We start from the raw sequence: 22,867 nt of genomic DNA on the forward strand, positions 1-22,867 counted from the left end.
AATATTTAAAGATGAAAATATTTTTATTTTGAACAGTTTCTTTTGGGATATGGAGTACATATTAAGATATTTAACTTTTTGAACTGTAAAAGTGTCTAAGTGAAAAAAAATAGTAAACCTCTGAAAACTGTCTCTTGAAAACTATACTAGCAGAAGTAACTAAATTTCTATAGTGTTGGTACCAAGTAAACGTATAATTAAAAGTGGGTAGCAGTTTGGCCATTTATACTAGTACTAAGCAACAAACAACAACCATAAAAGAAAAGAAAATTAAACACTACATATTTCCTTGAATGTGACTTGTTTTTAAACTCACAGAAATCTGTTTTGCTTTATGCATTGTATGAGGGAAAAAAAAGGACAAGTGACTCTCAACACTACCTTACCAAAAGAATAAGTTCCCATCTGAGGCAAAGGCAGGTAGCTAAAGCAGACAAGGCAGGTACAGTTGTAATCAGGATTCAGAATTTAGGTGTCAGTGAGGAATCTGTATTTGTTATTGCACCTTTGTCCTGCTCCGAGCTGTGGAGCTATGGTACCAAGGGAGGATATATTTGGGATAGGAGAGGAAATGAATAATTTCCATTACCTCACTGCCAAGTAACTGACTAGAATCTCAAGCTTAAATAGCAGAATTTTAAACCTTAGCTATAAACCTTTCAATGATAATAACACTTACAAATCAGGGCTAGAGGTGGTGGGTTGTGGATGAAGGTCATACTTCATCTAGTATGCATATAATTCATTTGCAACATATTGGAGTTACAAAATAAAGTAATGAGGATTACTATGACTAAAGAAAAGTTGAAACTGCAAATGAAAATAATATACAAGAGCATTACCAGGTTTCCAATGCTGAGAACACTGGTGGTTTCTTCACTCATTGGATAACATTCCAAGGCCAAAAAACACACATTTAGAATTATGCATATGGTAAGGACAAGATCAGTAAATGGGTCCATTATAATCATGTGGATAAACTCTTTCAATTTTAACCAACAGGGAGAACAATTCCAGATCAATAAAGTTTTAGCAAATCTATACAAACACAATTGGTGTCTCTTCCTGGATTTTTTAAGTTCTGAAATAAAGAATAAAAAAGTTAAACTTTAGCAAATTGTTGTTTTAGTTCTGGCTAATAAAATATTTTGACTTTCTTATGCAAAGAGATGTTTAAAATTAGACCTTTGATTTGGAATTAGCAAATAGAAATATTTTGTACTAATATAAATCAGAGCAAAGTCAATTGCCACTATTTTGTTAATGCTCGCTGAGTTAGACAAATGAAAACGAGACACACTGTGTATTAGAAGCAAAACCTAGGAGTTTCTCTCAAGAAAAAAAAACATGGAATACAGTTGAGAGTATTATGATTTATAATTTCTAGATTTATAATGCTTTAAAAAATAATTCCTTTTAATATTGTCCATGATAATGAGTTACTGCTTATGTATTAAAAAAGCAGAGACAATGCAAAAAAGGATCTTAATATATTATTGTTATATAATCCAACTTCTATTTGTAGTTGTAAGTTAATACTTCCACTTTGTTTTCAATGTTAAAGAAAATTTCTTACTACTCTTTAGTGACCCATTCCAATGTTTAAAATACCATGCTTACGGAATTGCTCACTTTAATATTCTTATGTGATTCCTTAACTTTTTCTTATCCTAAAATTCTGAAGAAATTGCAGGATTTACTTAAAGTGAATCTTATGAATATACCTTTCAGAGTAACTAAGTATTTTTTACTTTACCTTCTTCATGTCTCACAGTAGCAGTAGAATCATCCAACATATTAAAAGAAGTGATCATAGAAGTTGGTGATCTTTTCTTCATTTCTATTTGTGTGGTCTTGGTCTAAAAAGAAATTAGATGAGTCTAATGCTGGCTTCTCCCTGTTGTAGATACAAGGCTATAACTATAAGAAGGTTTATAACCTTCTTTAAAACATTGATTCTTACCTCCAGAAATCTTTTTGGGTTCCATTATTTGCTACTCTTCACACTATAGGCAGTATTAAACTGGCTTAGGATTATTTGGATAACAAATGTATATAACTTGCAACTGAACAAAATCATTTTATACTATAAAGTCAACTATAAAAGGAGGAAATCAGCTTATATTACTTGTATTATCCATATTTGACAAACCATTAAGCATGTACTTTATAGGGTTATTGCAAAATATCTGGTTGGCAAACATGCTGAGACAGTATTTCTCAAATACCTTAATTTTTTCTTTAAGGGTATTTTAAAACTTTATAAACTCTCTTGATAAAATCAAAATTATTTGGTTTTGTGATAATGAAATAATCTTGAGTAGTAGCATGTAAAACAGTTGTTTTGGCCAGATCATACATGATGATTCCATAAAGAAATCACTTCTTTCTGTCTCTCATGTCTCTTGAGTAATGGCTTTAAGATACTCTGTTTTGCTGATGTGGTTATGCAGCGTTCAAAAGAAGCCTTGCATTGGAAATACACTCCTGGGCAGGGGAGAGGGAGGGGGTGGGGTGGGGCTGGGAGGTTCAGTCAGTAAAGCATCCAGCTTCGGTTCAGATCATGAACTCACAGCTTGTGAGTTTAAGCCCTGCCCTGGGCTCTGTGCTGACAGCTCAGAGCCTGGAGACAGCTTTGAATTGTCTCCCTCTCTCTCTGCCCCTCCCCCACTTGCACTTGCTAGTGCACGCGCTCTCTCTCTTTCTCTCTGTCTCTCTCTCAAAAATAAATAAACATTAGAATTTTTTTTAAACTGAAAAAAGGAAATACACTCCTAGGGCTTGATGTAGATGTTACAAGTTCATAGTTATCACAAATAGAACCCCAGATGTTTCTAATGACCGTGTATAAAATTTATATTTAAATTTAAACTCAAAGAAACTGACAATAGGTAGGTAATATTACACCACAGAGTTCCCAACAGTTTTTACATTTAGCAACATAAGAATGATAATATTATTTTAGCATGTTTTAGTTATTTTAGTATGTTTGTTAACTTGGTGAATAGGTGCGGCTAAATAGGTGAAATACATAGTAAATAAATTTGAACAGGCAAGCCCGCTCTGGCACAGAGGTAACTGGCATGGGGCTGCAGCTGTTACTAACACTGCAGGAAACAGTGTTCAAGTTCTGCTGTGGTCTATATGAATCGGCATCACAGATATCAAGGGAATCATCATATTCATCTCATTCACTATCAGTCAAGATCCCTCTAATTTCATAAATACTAGAATCAGAGGAGGTGAAAACCAACTCGACTTCATACTGATTCCATCAGGAAAATGACAGATTCTGCAGGTCTACAGATCCGTGTGCCCTCACTATCTGTTTTAATTGAAAAAAGTAAGCTAAAAGCCCAGAATGTGATGTTAATTTATTTACTTAAACTATACTTACTCCAGAAAGTATTTTTTGACCCACTTACAGGATTCTATAAAATATAAGTTGTAACATAGGCAATTTCAAATTTTCATGAGTCAAAAAACCAGTAGAGGCATAATTGTTCTGTTATTATGGTCTAAGAGGGATCTCCCAGGTATATCATCATAAAGATGATATTTTGTAATATAGTGAATAACACCTTCCACTGTTATTAATATAGACGAATTGCTTCTCATAAAGATGTTTCTGATAATGACAATGTCTGATGGAATCACCCCAAGAAGTAATTCAGTAAAGATAATCATCTGTGTGGGGTGGATAGAGTGAGTACAGTAATAATGTTATTGCGATATAGTCAATGTTAAATTTTCTACTTATTTGGCTTGGACTGTGGATGTATTTAAAATTTTAAAAATTTGTTTTAAGTCTATTTCTTTATGTTGGGAGAGACAGAGAGAGCACATGCAGGGGAGGGGCAAAGAAAGAGAGGGTGAGAGAGAATTCCAAGTAGACTCCATGCTGCTGACAGAGCCAGACACGGGGCTCAAACTCACGAAACTGTGAGATCATGACCTGAGCCAAAATGAAGAGTCAGACGCTCAACCAAATGAACAACCCAGGCACCCCTAACTGTGGATATATTTTAGAATATAAAACAAATAAACCACACCAGTCTAGTAATTTAGTTCAATGGAACTTCTTAAAAAATATTGAATGAATGCCTACAACTAAGGATATGGCCATTTTATAATGCAAAGTGAGAAGATCATGATTCAGTAATCTCCTTTTTGGAAGTTTAAGAGCTAATAAAGGCAGATCCAAAGTTAAAATTAGACTGCAAAAAGGGGCTAGAATTCTTCTTGTCACAGCTGGTTTAAATTTCCTCTGGAGAGTAGGTATGAATAAGGAAGAATCCAGTCATATTTCTAGCATTTAGCAATGAATAGCTGCAGTATTCATCTTGGGATCACACTTGCTCTCTCTACTGTAGCCACACTGACCTTTTTAATCTTGACTTAGTCTGTTCCCTCCCCCATGTAGCATGGACTCATTCTTCAGATCTCAGTTCAAATGTTGGTTTCCCATTAGAAACCTTTCCTCGGGGTGCCTCAGGCTCAGTCCATTAAGCATCCAACTTCAGCTCAGGTCACGATCTCAAGGTTCGTGGGTTCAAGTCCCACTTTGGGCTCTGTGCTGACAGCTCAGAGCCTGGAGCCTGCTTCGGATTCTATGTTTCCCCCTCTCTCTGCCCCTCCCCAGCTCGTGCTCTCTCTCTCTCTCTTTCAAAATAAATAAACATTAAAAAAAAAAAAGAAACATTTTCTTACCAGGGAAATTCTTTATTATAGGCTCTCAAAGCATCACATTTCTCACTTTTAAAGCACTCTCCACAGCTTAATTTATTTTTATTTTATTTTTTTAGTAGTGAATAATACCAAGTAGTGAATCGCCAGGTACCCAATATCTAGGCTTAACAATTAATATCATTATATTCCTCACTTCTCACGTATTACTTACCCTGCTTTATTTAAAATATTTCAGGAAAAATATGTCAGACATCATATAATTCTCAGAATAACCTTTTTAAAAAACATAATTGTAATATTAGGATCGCAATCAGAAAATTAGTAATTCCCTTAATATTATCCAATACCCAGACCATGCTCAATTTTCTTTCATTGCTCAGAAACATTCTATTGTACTTGATTTGTTCCAATCAAAATACAAAAAGATTTACATACTGTATTTAGTTCACAGGTTTATTGATTATCTCATGCCTTTATTTTATCTAATCTGATTTATTTGTTGACAATAATGGATCACTTATAACTATAGAATTTCCACATTCTTGATTTGGCAGATTGTGTCCTTTCAGTGTAATTTAATGTGTCCTTCTCTCTCCTCTAGTCTCTAGAAGAAGATGGTTAGATCTAGAGGCTTACTAGACTTAGCTCAGGTTATGGCAAGAATATATTTTATGTGGTGTTTTATGTCTCCTGTTTCATAACATCAGGAAACACATAATGTCTAGTGGTGCTAGAGGTACAATTTTGTGTTTAGGATAATTTTACAGTCTATCTCCCCATTAGACCATTAGCTTCATGAAGATAGACACTATGTTTGTATTTATTAACATTTTAAAATATCCAATGTTTAGTACAATGCTTAGCATATAGTAGATTGTCAATAATGTTTTATTTAATTAGAAGAGTTATAAGGATACCATTTTAGATGGGCAAATATATTTGAAAATATTTATATTCCTACAGTTGTATATATCTGATTCTCTTCTGGAGAAGAGATTGCCAGTGACTGTCAATTCTTAAGAAAGTTTCAGCTGCAAACTGGGTAATTGTTGGAATATAGTTTCAGCATTGAGCCCCCAGAAAAATAAAGTGGTGAAGAAAGAAGTCAAGTTTGGAGAAATCAGGTACAAATAAATACAGGTCAAATTTTATAACTGGAACTCCTCAATAAAGATCACATTTGAGGATTCATGAAGATGCTTATCACATGTGTGGAACACAGTTGACACTCCACAACATTATATACTATTATTATTATCACCATCATCATCATTATTATTTTAATTATCCCTAAAAGGGAGTATAGTCAAAGACTTAAGAATTTTATGTTGGTGGAGTATTGTACGGTGGAGTATTCTATTCTGCTGTACCTTCTTGTGTTTGTCTTCTTGTATTTTTCCCCCAATTACTTAGTATATTCTAAGCCATGCCAAGTGTTTTACAAAAATTTATTTCATTTGCATCTCACAATAACCTATGAGACAGATACTGAAATTATAAACATCTTACAGATAAAGAAGTTCAGAAAGGTTAAGAGACTTGGCAAACATCATACATCTATTAGGTGGCTAAAATAGACTGAAATCTATATCTATTTGACTGAAAAACTGTGCTCTTAGCTAAGATGAGCTACTGCTTTCCCATAATGTGAGAATATGAAGCATTTAGGTAATCTCTCAGTAATCCCAACATTGGAATTAGAGTCTGATTAGTCCTAAATCATATCAGTCACCTAATGGGTCTTCAATATGTTCCATTTTAAATTCTTCTCTTTCTAGTATTTTCTTGTGTATACACAAAAAAAGAAAAAGAAAGTACATCTTGTGAAAATGAACTTTGCTCTTACTTCCCAAAAAAGTTTTTCATAACAAAATGTTCTAGCACTCTTCCAGGAAAAGATATCCTTTACAATTGAAAGATTTTAATTAAAACCAGAAAGGCTTTATTTGATCCAAAACAGCCAAATGAATGGAGATATTAAGAAACTGGGAAATAATTCAAGTTCTTCCAGAGTTAATAGGGCATCTCATCTTGGGATAAGAGAATATTGTGCTCTTGAATACATTTGTGGGTAGCCCTTGACATTTGAAATATCACTTTGAAACAAATTATACATTCAACATATCATTCAGACCATCATCATTCAATCAGAAGGACCCCACACTCATTTCTGAAGACAGAAATCTTTTGTAATTTTTCTCTGGCTTCCTCATGGGTGATATAATGGCTACACTCAATAGCCTCTCTTTATACATGTTTTCTTCATACTGTTTATAATTGCTTCTTGTTTTAATGGTATGCATGTTATGAACCATGCAAATATAGTATTTATCAATAACTTTTAATTTGGTATGATCCTACATTATGTTATTCAGATTCCATATTTTTAGTAGAGTGACTTTTCTAGAGCTTCTTCATTGATGATGAGTAAATAAAGAGTTACATATGTAGGGAAGTTAACATTTTACCCTTTTGACCCAGAAGTTACCTTTGGTATTAACGAACCTCTTACCCAGCCTTACTGAACACTCCACTTAGTGCCAGAATGTATCTTGGCTCTTTGCTTTTCCCCACCTCTTTTTATCTTCTTTGTATGATAGAGTCTCAGTATAAGTCCTTTCTATCTTTTGTCTGCTCCCTCAATCTGTCCTTTTACCATTGAGGTTCTTTTTCCAGTGTAGACAATATTTACTAGCAAGTGTTAAGAGTGCAAAATAGTAACAAATCTAAAGGAATGGAAAAGGAGGCAGGGCATGGCTGTCCTCTCCCAAGTGAGGCCTTATAACAAGCCATTCTGGTCAAGGAGCACTCAACTTTACTGTGACCAGTTTGGGTCCAGCACCCTCCAAAGACCAAGCTCCCAGGCAAGAGGGTTCTGCACAACACAGGGGAAGGGGTCAACACCTGGAAGAGGCATGGATTGTACCCTACCCCAGACCCCTGGATCCTGCCCACCATACACCTCAACAGCTCTGATATGGGTGTTAGGACACTGGGCTAAACCTCACCATCTCCAACTGAGAAAAAGGTGTGAAATTGCCAGGTCCTACTGAATATAAGAGAGGTACTTCTGGTTGCTTTCCTGGGTCCTGTTCCTTCTGGTACATTTACGGCATGATTTAGATTTTTAAGGATAATTTATATAACTTCGTTAGTGCTACTTCTGTCAATACCTTCAGATTCATAGATTGAATCTTTTGCTATAAGGCTAAAGACCTGAAATATACTTAAACACAACACTAAAATAATTGAAAATTGGAGTAAAACCTTATTAAGTTTTACTAATCATGGATTTAATTATTCCATGGAGAAAATAACTCCATATATCAAGATGCATAGTGCATTTCCTCTTGAAAGAGCTAGAAAGCCAGTCAAGTGCATGTTTTTCTCTTTCTACAATTTCAAGACTGTACTTTTAGTCCATGCTTTTAGTACTTCATGATTTCTAAATTATGGAAGGCATTATCGCTATTGAGTTCAGCACTGAAATTTTCCAGTTAATTCTGATGTGTTGTCTGGGCAAGCTTAAATCAATAACCTAAACCTGCATTAAGAGAAGTCAAGTTTGAAAAATCATATATCCATACTTTTCAGTAGCAGTTATACACATTCTGGAACAAAAAAATTTCGGTCTTAAAGAAATATTTATAGATGTTGGTCACTCTGTCCACAATACACTCAGGAAATAATGTTATGTAGCAAAAGTGAGAGCCCACTTATGAAGATTATTTTTGATCTTTTTATCACATACAATGCACAGACACTGAGCACCTAGTAGAAAGCAATATACTCTAAGATCTCGAGAAGATAACTCAAACTCTGTGATTCTATGAAGCAGTATGAGAAATTTATACCTCGGCTGCTTTGTCTCCTTCTTGAAGTTCTTTTAAAGTCTGCTGGAATTGTGGCTCAGTCTTCTCAGCTTTTTCAGCAGCTTTCTGCTTTTCTTCTTCACAGGACATAGCAAGTATGCCCAAGAATAAACTTGCTATGTAAAAAGCAAACCAAAAGCTTATCACAACAAAAAATATCATGTAGACCTTCCCAGAAGCATACAGGATCTAAGGACAGTTGGAAAACAAGAAAAAAGAGAAAACTGTTATTTGTCTTCCTATAATCTCATATTTTAAAATGGAAAATGAAATTTTGTTATGAAAATAATTTAGTTGTGAGTGGAATGTAATCACAAGACAGTTTTACTGGCTTTACCTGGAGAAGTAAGAGAAAAGCTCTTTATCTTTAGATATATATGTAAGGTACAGAATACATGGTAAAAAACCAAAGAGAGAATTTAGTAATTTAATTAAGTTAGGGTGAGCATCCGGTGTTTAGATCTTCACTAACAGAGAAAAGATATTGAAAGGAAAAAATTGTCATCTCTCAATAAAGAAAGCTGGAAAGCCTGAATTTGAAAGACTATTTCCTTTACAGTAGAATCATTAAATATATGGAGCTGAATATAGTCAGAGAATGAATGTTTAGAGATTAATTTCTTCTGATCATAACTTTATGGAAACATCATAACAAGGTACAAACTTAGGTCTATTCAAATAGGTGGGGAACAGGAATATTTCTCTATCTGTTAGAAAAACTTTGGTGAAGAACATTTACACAAATCACATGGGGAAATCATATAATTCACTTATTTGAAGTCACTTATGGATAGGAAAACCAAGATTTTAGATTTCAAAAGTGAGCATTGACTAGCTTTTATTTCATAATAATTACATAAGATAGATAAGCTATATAAGCAATATATAAGCAATATACCCTATATAAGCAATACAGGCTACTGATTTATCATCATTGAGTAAAAGTATATAAACAATCTAAAAAAGGAAAAAACCCAGATGAGAATAGTCTTAATTTTTAAGCATCCACTTGAATCAATAGATAAGTATTATTTACAGAAAATATTATGTTGTTATGACAGAGTTAAAAATGTTTACAGATTAATATGTTCCAACATTCAATCAAGGAGAATTCTGTATTAATCTATAGTACATTTATCTTTAAAAGTTTTTTTTAATAAACCTTTTTCCCCAGTGAGTCACCTATTTAGGATTTGGTTAAATATTTTTCTCACTGAACTAGCTATCATGTACATTCAGGTGTCAGTAATAGATATTGTGGGATATATTGCAGGCCATACACATTAATAAATACTTTATTATCTCATTAATTCTATGCAACACACTTACGTGGTATTTACTATTATTTCCAATATGCATAAGAAAGATGAAAATGAGGCAAAATGATTTGTCAAAGATCTCACAGCTATGGAGGAATGCCTGAACCCAGTTTTTGCTCTTTCCACTATTTGAAACCGGTGGAGGATAAAAGTATAAATATAAACTCTTATTATGATGGAAAAGTATAGGTATCCTAGTTTTACTATATTGTAGTTTGAAGTTGGGGCTAATTATAGCCCCTAAAGCATAGATTTGTTATGAAAATCAAATGAAATAGTGCATGTGAAGATGTACATAGCCTATGGAGAGAACACATTGTTAAACATAGCGTTATGTTTATGTCTATAAGGACTCACATTTGTTTTGTTCATTTCTGTACCCATGGTATACCAAAGAGTGCTTGGATCAAATAAATATCTGATGAATGGAGAACTGTATTCTCCAAAATATGAGATGTTTTCTTTGGGGATAGTAGCTGAATTTCCCTAGCGATGTCAATTTGGTTTGGGGCAATGCTGAGAGCGAATACCCAGTCCAAATCAAAGTGAACCTTATCTATGCTACTCAATAGAGTGCAATATTGATGAAAGTCCTATGTGTACTCCACTAGGGTACTCCCAGACTAATTTTTCATTTCACTGGTAGTGGGAAAGCATTTCCTTTAGAACAATGCTAACCAGAACATTAGAAAACATAGTTTGAGGGCTATAACCAAAAAAGACAAAACATTTATGATTATATAAATTGATACAATCCATAAGTATTCACTTTTATTTATTTATTTATTTATTTATTTATTTATTTATTTATTTAAATTTCATCAAGCATTTCTATGTGATGCTGAGACATAAAAATTAAAATAAGACAAAATACTTCTTTTTAGGTAGTATATCTCCTAATGGAAGAAACTGCTGAACAAGTAATTAAAATAACCACAATTAGAGGGAATTATAGGGTGCCATGGAATTCTGGTGTAGGATTTCCCTGGCTCAGAAAGGAGGGCTTGGGGAAAAGCTCAAGATTTCTTTTGGCTTTGAGGTATGAATTTAAGGCATGATACTGAATATAGAAAGAAACTTGAATTTAGGCTGAGGGTACAACATACATTGAAATAAGAAATTATGGGGAAAAGCTCACTTAGGAAACAGCAAGCCTTTTTTATACTCAAACAAAGCAGAGAGTACATATTGAGATATTGTTAGGAAATAAATCTGCAGAAGTATGCAGAAACAAGATCTTGAAGGTCACCACAGACCTTGCATTTGGACTTTGAATTTCATCTCATAGGCATGTGGAAACCTCTGATTAGAAGTAGGATAACATGATAAGATTATTTCAGAAATAAGTTCTTAGTGTTGTGGAGGAGGCATTGATATGTGTCAAAAATCTGGAAAGTAACAATATAAATAAATACCTTACAAAATTAGAAAAACATAATTTGCATTTTAAAAAGTCATTTTAATATTTTCATATATGTCTGTTACTAGAAATATAATTGTGCTATATGTGTGTTTGTTTTTACTTGATTTTGATTTAATAACGTAACACAGTAAGAACCTTTGTGCTAAAAGTCCTATCATTATTAATGACTTGTACACACACACGACATAATTTATCTATCCAGTCATAAAACGAGGGGATGTATGTGCATGTTTAAAAAAAGAGTATTCTCCTTCAACTGTAAGTACTTTGGAAATTTGAAGTAATTTATTTGTTTTACCTAATAGGCTTTGATATTAACTATGCTGCTAAACTAACATTGCGTATTCTACTGTGATGAAACTTCTCTTAAAAGAGACATTGAATCTCCATTCAAATGAGTATTATATCTTTCTGAGAAACGATGGCACACAAATCATCAGTTACGAAGAGAGACCCTCAAGAGTTTGGATTTCAAGTCTTATAACAGCAAGCTTTCTGTTATAATAAGAACATGATTAAATATTAAAAGGGAATGAGAAGAAATAGAAGAATTAGAGTAAAATAGTACATTGTAGACATTGAGTAAAAACAGTTCTTAATACATGGTAACCTCATTGGTTTAAATTTTTTGACTGAAGAATTAGTACTTAGAAATGTTATTTACTTAGTTAATATCAAATGAATGATATCACAGAGCAGGACTGTGATTTCTGGAAGATACAAATTTTGTAAGTTTGGAGAGGTTACCCAACCACTCTGATCTTAGTGTCTTCATATAAAAGGCATATATATATTGGTCTTGCAAGATTGTTTCAAAGATTAAATGTAATATGCATAAGGGCACAGACTTGGGTTCAGCATTAGCATATAGTTTGATATTCAGTAATTCTGATTCTTTTTTCTGTCTTCAAATTCTTTTCCTCATAAAAATTTAATAGACTGTGTTACATTAGACCATTATTTTAGAAGGGAGGGGCATGACACCATTTTTATGTGCAGTGCATATTCTCTCCATTCTTACCTGGTGGTAAAGTGCTTCAGGGTAATCTTGCGTCATTAACCGAAACAGGGCAAGTAATGCCCAGCCAAAACTGTCAAAATTTGTGAAGCCATAATCAGGATTTGTGCCAGCTTTCACACACACATATCCTTCAGGACACTGACTAAAGAAGACAAAGAAAAGAAAAACTGCTTACTCTTAAGTGACTTTCAGATTATGGCCAAATCATAAGTATAGAACATCCACCCATGAATAATAAAGGGCTCTTTCTTCCACAGGGAGTAGTCTTCTCCTAAATAATTCCCAGTGAAAAAGCTCCAAAGAGGTCGATATTAAGTTAACATAAGTGAACAGTGTTAATTAAGCTAAAAGGAAAAAGGGGCTCACAAATGGTCTTTTGCCCAACGTCTTGTTAAAAATTTCTTTCCTACCCAGTATCAAAGTGACGGAAAATAACAGTGCTAAAAGCAAAATTGCAGTGGCTGAGGGTTTAATTTTCAAATGCTCTCACCTCAAGCCCTCAGATACTATTATTTAAGGGTGAGAAAACACTTATCACATAGGAAATTTATAAACAGTACTTGCATGTTGGTACAAAGATCAGATTAAAGATTTATCTCATCTCCTCTCCTGGAGTCTTCATACTTTTGTCTTTTGGGGGCTTGGGTATTGGGGACGGCTATTACAGTAGTGGCCCGATAAATCATGCTTCCCTCTATCGACACCCTTATGTACTTTCCTCCAATGTCATTCTGGCATTGGCCATCTTTGTTTTGGACTTTTGTTAATAATTAACAAATATGATGCAAAGAGAGGTTTAAAATGTACTCGCACACTGAGGCTTGCTAAACTGCTAACCCACGGAATCTGAACAAATAGATTTTTGTTCTTGTCTTAAGGCACTAACTTTTGGGATAGTTTACGATGCAGCAAGGTATGGCGGCTACAGGTGAAAACACTGCATGACTTTCTCCTCTGATCTTGAAATACATCAATGTGATTCTGACTGTTTATGACAAGCTATTTTCAACAAGCATTTCAGGTCATATCTGAGTTGGGATGTCCATGAAAAGGGTTATCTGGAGTGTGGTGTGGCAGACACTGTGAGATGGGTTCACAAAATGGACTTGAGAATAGAATTGAAGCCTGGCAGTAGCTGGGCAAAGAGTTGAACAAGCAACAAAATGTCTAAATCACCTGAATATAGAAACTACATAACTCATGCCCCTCTACCCCCATATGATTTTTGTTAATTTGGGCCCCAGAGCCAAAGAAAGAGCTGAGCCTACAGAAGGGCATCCGATCATTTCCAGTTGAGGAAAGTAACATTAAGAATTATAGCAGTGCTAGTACTGCTGAAAAGCACTGTATTTCTACTTTCTTTTCTCTTCATTTGAAATTATAGGACAATAAGTCTTGTCATATCACTGAAGAGTCACTTATAAGCACTGTTTTTTTAGAGCAATAAACTTTATTAATGTAAGTTATAGTCATAAAAGATATACAAACCATAAAATAAATGAAATAATAGTGCATCTTTCATATTTCTTCTCTTCAAAGGCTTCTAGCCAAAGAAAAGATTATACCATCTTTCTTGATAATTCCTACTAGCTCTGGGGCATACTGAAAACAGAAGATCAGACCTCAGACCTGCCACTTACTAACTTCTTGACCTTGAATAAATCATTTAACTAGTCTGTTTATTGCTTTTTCCTGTAAAATCAGATAAATAGTATTCCATGTTGTATACTTCTCAGCATGGTTTTAGTGATAAAATGAGATAATGTTATTAGATGAGAAAAATAAGCCAAAGCAATAACCATTCAATAAATACTATGGATCAATGATACTGACTAGATACAAGAACATTAACACCACTTACCCAGCATCTGTTCTGTTGCCACAAAGAAGAGCATATATTTCTCCTTCCAAATAATAAAAATTTTCTGTTTCTGAAAAATAGGAAAGAAATTATATTCTGTATCTGATTTTGAACAAACAGCATATCTGATATCCGTCTATATCTGCATAGAAGAGGAACATTCCTTGCTATAGTGAAAAGGAAGGCCTTTTAAAAAAAAAAAATCTGCAAAACCCTACTCATCCCTAGCATGTGATGCAGAGGCCAAGAGACCTCTGGAAATCCACATACGTCACTGCCCCAAAAGTAACAGCTCAGCATACAAAGAGGAGAATCCCTTTTAAAAATAGAGTTCTGGAAAATGAATATAACCAGTCAGGTATGACAGGACCTGTGAAGGAAAAATTCCCAAGACTGAAGTGTTTGAAAGCTGAGGACCTTTTCTTACAGGGCTTATTCCTAAATGATCTTCCTTCACAAAAGACCATATTTCTGCCTTTGGGTTCAACTGCCATTCTCTTCCCACTCTGAAGCTTATTTTTCTACACTGAGTATCCAGTGCCAGTTACTTGCCTGATGTCACCAGTTCTAATCACAGTTTAAGTTAATCTGAATCTTAGCTCATACAAATTATTCAGGTATCCTTAATGTGCTGTAATTCAAAATGTAAATTGTGTTTTTAGATATGAGCTACCAGGGATGGGAACATGCATGCTTAGGAGCATTGATTTTAGGTCACAGAGAAGAACACATGAGATCTGTCCTGATTGTATGAATGTGTATGTAAAATTATATACATATACATATACGTGTATACATATACACACACACAATTGAATTACTCCAATCTCAAATAATGTCACTTTAACTTGTTGACTAAAATAATTTTAGAAGAATTTTTAAATCATAGTTAGGAACCATTGATCAAACCTTTTAAATGGCAGTCAAAAACCAAATGAAATTTGACGTTAGTAGAAGTGGGCAGTCCCAAATACTCTTCTAAGTGCAAGGACTATGACATGGCAATTAGGTTAAATAACATTTTACACATATAATATTTTTAGCATTCCTAACATGTTTTTAGAGGAGATGGAATGACTATAATTGGACAAATTTTAAAGTGGTAATTTTTAAAAAGTGATTTCTTTATCATATACTATTATGCTAAGATGAGCCTGGATTTGTTTTCTTAGCAATAACCAGTAAAGTAGTAAATACTGTTTATTTTTATATAATTTGCATATTTTGTTATAACTAAAGAAACCAAAGAGTATTTCAACTGGAATCTAAGATTTAATATCCATTTTCTGTTGTCTTACTACTAGAATCAAGACCATAGAATAGACACACATAATAAGGAAACATTTCACATATTCATATACCAATAAATTTATATGACTTTAATCATAATGATATTATGGGGTAAGCCAGAGAGTAAAATTTATTCAGATTTGTTTTGTGACTTAATATATCCAAATACAAATAAAAGTCATGCAGAGGGACTACAAAAAAATTCAACATTTTATTTTTATTAGTTTAAAAATACACTTTTATTTTTTTCTAAATACTATCAAAAAGGACCCAATAATTTTAATATGAGCAAAAAATCCAATAGGAGAGTACAGCCTGATGGAGAGGGCATGGATTTGAAAGCCAGATTGATCATGGTTAGAATCCTAGTTTTAATCAGTGGATAGTAATAATATGCTGGAATGCTCACTGAATTTCTCTGAACTTCCATTTTTCTGTTTGTAACAGAGGCCATTCACTTCTCTGCAGGATTATGGCAAAGATATGTGATCAGGCATATGGATTACTTACATATAAAAGCCAAGCAATATTTATTTTGGCATTATTACTATTAGCCTAAAATATGTTTAATATTTACCAAAGGATGACCCAAAGCATTTAAAATGATCAGCAGTAATTGAAATCCAAGAATAGAAAGAATTTCTATAATGCAGGCCATTTTTTAATTTATAAGGTCACTTTAAAATTGCTAATGAGTAAACTTAAATTTATACTTTAAAAAACTTTATTAAATAAAGGTAGTATTGTGAGGATTCTACTTTGATGAAATTTAAAGTAAGACTTTGGTTATATTTATTTTTTAAAGGATAAAATTTACAAAACTTAGCAATTCCAAACATAGGTTTCCCTTATTGAACTGTCTGAAGATTAGAACTTTGCAATTCTCATAAATGAAACTGATCCATATCAGTATAGGTTTCCCCCGCTATCCAAAAGCAGAACATTCCTAATAAAACTTTTTGTAAATGGAAATGGCATAAAGAAACAATTACCATTAATTTATAGGGAAAAGTCTGTGAGCATGGCCAGGCATCCAAAATAACCTCTCTTAGGCTTGTCTGATACTTTAGGACACATCTTGCTAACAGATGCACGGAATAAACTGAAATAAGGCACAGGTGCTCATACACATAATTCAAAGCTATGGCAGCTTGATGTTGAGATGCTGAATGTGGCTCTAGGGGAGGGAGCTTTGGTGGGGCCAGACTCCTCTCCGTGCACTACCTCTAGGATGGCTTGCTGCAAAACAAATGCTGAATGCTATTTTTGCTTTTAGCCATTTTCATAAAAGTGAAAATCCTCTTCAGATTTCCTCTGTTAGAGAAAACAGGTACTCATGTAGGGCTTTGGTAAAAGCTAAGCGGCGAAACGTGAACTTTCAAAAAGCAGGGGATGCATGTACTTGAGCATAGTGACAACGTTTACAAGAAGTTTGTTCTGAAGTTGAGTGTCCAACATTTCTGTGAAGGCTGCTCGGCCTTTAAGAAAAGTTTTAATTTTTTTGATGCGGATGGCAAGTGATTCTTACCTCGAATATAATATGGATTTTCAGTTCTGTTGTGCAGGGTTACAGTTTCATTTTCTTGGGGCCATCGCAAACACTTATGCTTCAGATTGCCCATGAAGAGCCCCATGCCAATCAGAGAAAATACACTCAGAAAAAACAGAGTTAGGATAATGACACCAGTAAGTTTCTTCAAGCAGTGGGTCAGGATCCCTACAAAAGACTTCAGACCTAAAAAGAGAAAGGTTTGTTTTTGATAAAGTAAAATATCTTAGTAAAGCAGCATTAGCAAAATTCCTCCCTGGCAAATGCCTATCCCATTAAAATCAGCAGCTTTGTATTTTATAATCTAAAATACATTATCTATATCTAATAAATAGAATGAATAAAAGTCCAAACTTTGAGTTTCTATCTTATTGCTAATTTGTTACACCTGATAAAAAATTATTCAGACACAAATTTTAAAATTAGTTATTTGTTTTCCTATACTATAAAGAACAAGACTTTTTCTCTTGGTTACTGCTTTCTATACCAACCACCATTGTTTATAAGCATAAGTAAAAGTGTGAAGTTATAAATCAAAATGGATTACAAATGTTGTCAAAACAAACAGTTTGAAATAGCAGTATTCTATACTATTCTTTCATTAACTTTCTAAGAATTCAATTTTTAGAACTGATTAAGTAGGACATGAAGAAATTAAGAATGACAATAATACACAATGGTGATATATGCAGGCTGTATTTACATCAGAACACTTACTAATCGAGAATTCAGCCTTAAAGCTGACTTTATTTAAGGAACTCATTTTTCTATTTATTAAAGAAAACCTGCTCCAGAAATGTCACGCACTGTTGGTGGGAATGCAAATTGGAGTTTCCCCCCAAAAATTAAAACTAGAGCTAGAGTAAAATCTAGCAATTACACTGCTGGGTATTTATCCAAAGAAAACACTAATCCAAAAAGATACATGCACCCCTATGTTTATTGCAGCATTATTTACAATAGCCAAGATCGGGAAGCAACCTAAGTGTCCACTGATAGATGAATGGATAAAGAGATGTCATTTACATATGTGATAGAATGTAATTCAGCCATAAAAAAGAATGAGATCTTGCCATTTGCTACAACATGGATAGATCTAGAGGGTATTGTGTTAAGTGAAATAAGTCAGGCAGCAAAAGGCGAACACCATATGATTTCACATATATGTGGAATCTAAAAACTAAACCAAATGAACAAATTAACAAAAAGGATAAACAGACTCATAAATAAAGAGAACTGACTGGCGGTTGCAAGAGGGGAAGGGGTTGGGAGATGGACAAAATTAGTAAAGAGGAGTGGAAGGTACAGGCCTCCAGTTATGGAATGAATAAGTCATGGGGATGAAAGGTACAGCTTGGGGAATATAGCCAATGGTATTGTAATAGGACTGTATATTGACAGATGGTAGCTACAGTTGTGGTGAGGATAGCATAACAGACTGAAAGAATCACTATGTTGTACACTAAAGTTGATGTAACATTGTGCATCAACTACATTTCAATTAAAAAAAAAATTTAAACAAAGCTCAATTCTGAAAACATAAAGAAACAAAAAACAAAAACACTGTAATTGTATTTCATAGATAATACTATGTATTTTCCTTCCTGCCTGTCTTCCTGCCTTCCTTCTTCTCTTTTTTCCCTTATTCTCTTCTTATTTGTTGTTGGTCTGTTTATATTTAGGATCCTAATAACTGTTCAGCTCAACAATGGAGAAGACTATACTAGTTCTGCGATGTTATCAATATTTCTGTTTCCGTTTTATTAGCTTTAAAATGGGGTTAATAATACCTGTTTCATATATTATTGTGAGAATTGAAAATCTATTTTTTTATTTAGAAATTTTTTAATGTTTATTTTAGAGACAGAGAGAGAGAGAAAGAGAGAGAAAGAGAGGCAGAGTGAGAACAGGGGAGGGGCAGATAAAGAGGGAGACACAGAATCCAAAGCAGGCTCCAGGCTCTGAGCTGTCAGCACAGACCTTGACCTGGGGCTAGACCTCACGAACCATGAGCCAAAGTCAGATGCTTAACCAACTGAGCCACCCAGGCGCTCCTGAAAATCTTTTTTAATGGCCTTGTTGGATGATTGGGTTTCTTTAATGTCTTAGGATAGGGTTAAAAAAAAAGTTATTCCTATGGTTTAAAAGAAATGAGATATCTAGATTAAATAAACAAATTTTAATTTCTATCATCCAGAAATACTTATTTATAGCCTTTTTTGCCACTTGGAATTATACTATTATTATTATTTTTTTTTTTGCTATGTGCAAGTCTTATTTATTTATTTATTTATTTACTTATTTATATTTTTATTAAAATTTTTTAATGTTGTTTTCAGAGAGAGAGAAAGCTGAGGACAGAGAGAGAGAGAGGGAGAGAGAGAGAGAGGGAAAGAGCTCCAGGTGGAGCCTTATGTGGGGCTCCAACCCATGAACCATGAGATCATGACCCAAGCAGAAGTCAGGAGCCTGATCTTTAACCAACTGAGCCACCCAGGTGCCCTGATAACACCATATTCTAATGCTTCTATTACCATTAGATATTTATTCACCAAGGGCATTATAGTTTTTATCACTTTTTTTTGAAAGGGTATGATAGTTTTTATTACTTTTTTATTTGTCTATTTCATCATCTCATTTTCATCTTGCACTTGAGTCTAGGTTTTCTCCTTTTTTAATTTTTAATTTTAACTTATTCATTTAAATTCAAGTTAGTTAACATACAGTGTAGTACATAAGAAATCATCTTTCTTATAGTGCTTCAGAAGAAAACCTAGACTCTTTGGAAAAGTATCTATCTATTCATGTCTTCTGCCCAATTCTTCACTGGATTGTCTGGTTTTGGTGTGTTGAGTTTGATAAGTTTTTTATAGATTTTGGATACTAACCCTTTATCTGATATATCATTTGCAAATATTTTCTCCCATTTCATCAGTTGCCTTTTAGTTTTGTTGATTGTTTTCTTCACTGTGCAAAAGATAAAAAGCTTCTCAACATCCAAAAAACAAATAATCCAGGGGAGAAATGGGCAGAAGACATAAGTAGAGACTTTTCCAGAGTCTAGGTTTTCTTCTGAAGGCCTACAAAAAAAGATGATTTCTTATGCTAGCCCCTATTCCTTAGAGCATATTTTTTAAGGAAAAAAGAAGATTATTTTCATTCTCTTAAATAGTATATTTCTCGTTTTGTATTGCAAAATACTTTCATACACTGTATTGCTTATGCACCTGGATTATTTTCTCCCTTGAAAAAATGAGCAGTTTTTATCAGCCTATGTGTTTCTAACTCCAGTGAGTATGTTCTTCTTGTATTAGCTTGGATTCACCTGATTTGTTCTACAATCTTTAATCCTGAGCCTAAGATGAAGACTCAGGTGATGCAGTTTTATGTTCTAGCAATTTGCGGAAAGTCATAAGGGAGCTTGAATTGTGGGAATTCCTACCAGGGCAACTCTCACTGCTACTTGTTTCCCGGGTTTGATGAATTTGCCATGCTCATAGGCCATTTTTCTTAAATAGCTTTATTGTGCTAGAATTCATAAATCATATAATTCAGCCATTTAATGTGCATAAATCAATGTTTTAATTTATCCACAGGGCTATACACCACCCATCACCACATTCTTCAATCTTCTTGCTGTTTTTCCCTGCCTGGACTTCAAGTACATTGTACACATATATCTGGCCTCATTGATGGTTTTGCAGTGGACAAAAATTATCTGTAGATATAATTTTTGGTATTATGACATTTGCCTCTGTGTTTATTGGTCCACCTGTTTCAGACTTCTGACTCAGTGGCCAACAACACTGAGTGGAGCTGTTCCTAGCTGATTGTTTTTATTCATTCTTAACACAAATTAGAAGGTGTAGGTGGACTTCTCTAGGAGATCTTTAGAAATGGGAGCTGTAAATTAGTCCTCAGCATCTTCCATCAACGTGGTCACAGCTCTACTTATTCAGCAGAACCTCCTTGAACTCTGTGGCATGTGGAATGCATCCTATCCAAGCACTCCGAGCCAAATGGAATTTATCTTATTTTATATTACTTTGTTCATTTCAACTCATTTTTAGATGTAGTGCGGAAAAGAAAGCAGATTAGATATCTGTATAGATTTCTATCTCTCTCAGAAGTATAAAGACAGTTTTATAAGATGTAAGAATATTTAAGATGCAAGAATAAATAAGTAGAAAATAATATATTTTGATTAATGTCTATATTTTGTTATCATAAGTACTGAACCCAACTCAAATAAATGTGATTTTTTTTTTTACCTTTCCTGGAGTGGCTGAAGTAAACTTCTAGATCAGATAATTCATGATTTTAAAGACAAAACACTGGTCAATTTAGTATTTCTTCAAGCAATGACAGGAGAGTACAAATTAATACAGGGGAGTACATAAATCAAAATAAAGACAAGGACTAAATGCCATTTCTTACCTTGGTTTAAAGGAATAATTTTCAAAATTCTCAAATTTCTTGTAATTCGAAATATTGGAATGAAGTTTAGAGGTAAGTACCTTGTTACATGCCTGTGGAATTAAGTTAGAGTTATTTAGAAGTCATGTTGAGTTTATATTGCTTATGTTTGGCTTTTTACTTTTTACTTTTACTATTTAAAAGTTATTTTTTAAAGCACATATGCAAACATTTTCCTTGCTCTCACTGTTTTATTTTGCAAATACTTATATTATTGATTGGAAGAAAAAGACTGCTACAGTGCGAGATAGCCAGGTAAATACTACGCCACAAATAAATTGTGACAGTTTATAAACCATTGACACTGTGAGTAGTCATAATTCCATACCAAATACTCTATATTATGTTCATAAATATTTTGTTATCTAGTCAGTGAAAGGTGGTTAAAAATAAGAAAAATCTATAGCTTTTTAAGTAATGAGATTTACTTTAAACACTTAGGGTTTTGATGATCATGATGGTGATGACGATGGTGATAATGGTGTTGATGACAGCAGAAGGCAGGGAGGGTATATAGTGATTAAGGGCACAGACTGTCGCCAGAGTCCTTTGTGTAGAAATCCAGGCTCCCAACTTACTAGCTGTGTGACATGGAAAAATTACTGATTCTTTCTTGCCTCAGTTTCCTCAAAAGTAAAGTGGGGATAATAATACTTCCTAATTCGAAGACTTTTTGTGGGGATTAACTAGGCGAATGATGTGAAATGCATAGCACAGCACCTGGCACATGGGGCTAAGTATTAGCTACCAGCAATGGCAATAGCAGAAATAATAGCAGTAATAGAAGTAGTAGTGATAATAATTTCAGTGATATTAGCTACTATTTTTTTTATTGCTTACAACATGGCAAACATTGATTATATGCTTTTTGTTTCTTTAAAAAAGTCAACCCCAAATGTAAAAATAGAATATTAAGGTTATTTTTAATAGGAGTTTGATGCCAGTCATCATTTCCTTAGCCATAAAACAGAACACACTAAACAAAAGCATTGAAAAACAAGTATTCATGTCAACCATTAGAACTTAATGTAACACTCTTGGAAGTGTGTGTGTATGTGTGTTTAAAATACCTTATTCTGATATCTAGTGTGTTTATTGGTCTCAAGCAATGTAGCTAAATAAAATGTAGGTTGGAGATAAAATCAAATTTGTTAGGATTGTCTCATAAGTCTCCAAGAGATTTTCTGCTCACTGAAAATAATCACTTAAAGTTCCAAAATTCAACCTCTGTTGTTTTTGCTTCAGATAGAAAACACAGATAATATCCCATTCCTTCCATTTTCATTGCATATTATGAGGGCTAGTTCAGTTGGACCTGCCTGAGAGAATGCATTATGGTTATAATTTATGAAATATTTTTGTTCACA

General features: G+C 33.7%; 1 protein-coding gene across 4 annotated transcripts in view; it reads right to left on the reverse strand.

Moving 5' to 3' along the window:
* The window catches only part of SCN7A (sodium voltage-gated channel alpha subunit 7), a 78,461-nt gene that overhangs the window by 31,987 nt on the left and 23,607 nt on the right, over positions 1-22,867 (reverse strand). For all 4 annotated transcript variants that reach the window (XM_015066918.3, XM_027055566.2, XM_027055565.2 and 1 more), the window contains exons 6-12: positions 21,462-21,553; positions 17,004-17,210; positions 14,186-14,255; positions 12,325-12,466; positions 8,544-8,750; positions 1,757-1,859; positions 843-1,081 (exon numbers count right to left, since the gene is read on the reverse strand). In XM_015066918.3, the coding sequence (XP_014922404.3) occupies positions 843-1,081; positions 1,757-1,859; positions 8,544-8,750; positions 12,325-12,466; positions 14,186-14,255; positions 17,004-17,210; positions 21,462-21,553 (1,060 nt within the window). The remainder of the gene's footprint in view (positions 1-842; positions 1,082-1,756; positions 1,860-8,543; positions 8,751-12,324; positions 12,467-14,185; positions 14,256-17,003; positions 17,211-21,461; positions 21,554-22,867) is intronic.

This window comes from Acinonyx jubatus, chromosome C1, assembly GCF_027475565.1.
Source record: "Acinonyx jubatus isolate Ajub_Pintada_27869175 chromosome C1, VMU_Ajub_asm_v1.0, whole genome shotgun sequence".
Lineage (NCBI taxonomy): Eukaryota > Metazoa > Chordata > Mammalia > Carnivora > Felidae > Acinonyx > Acinonyx jubatus.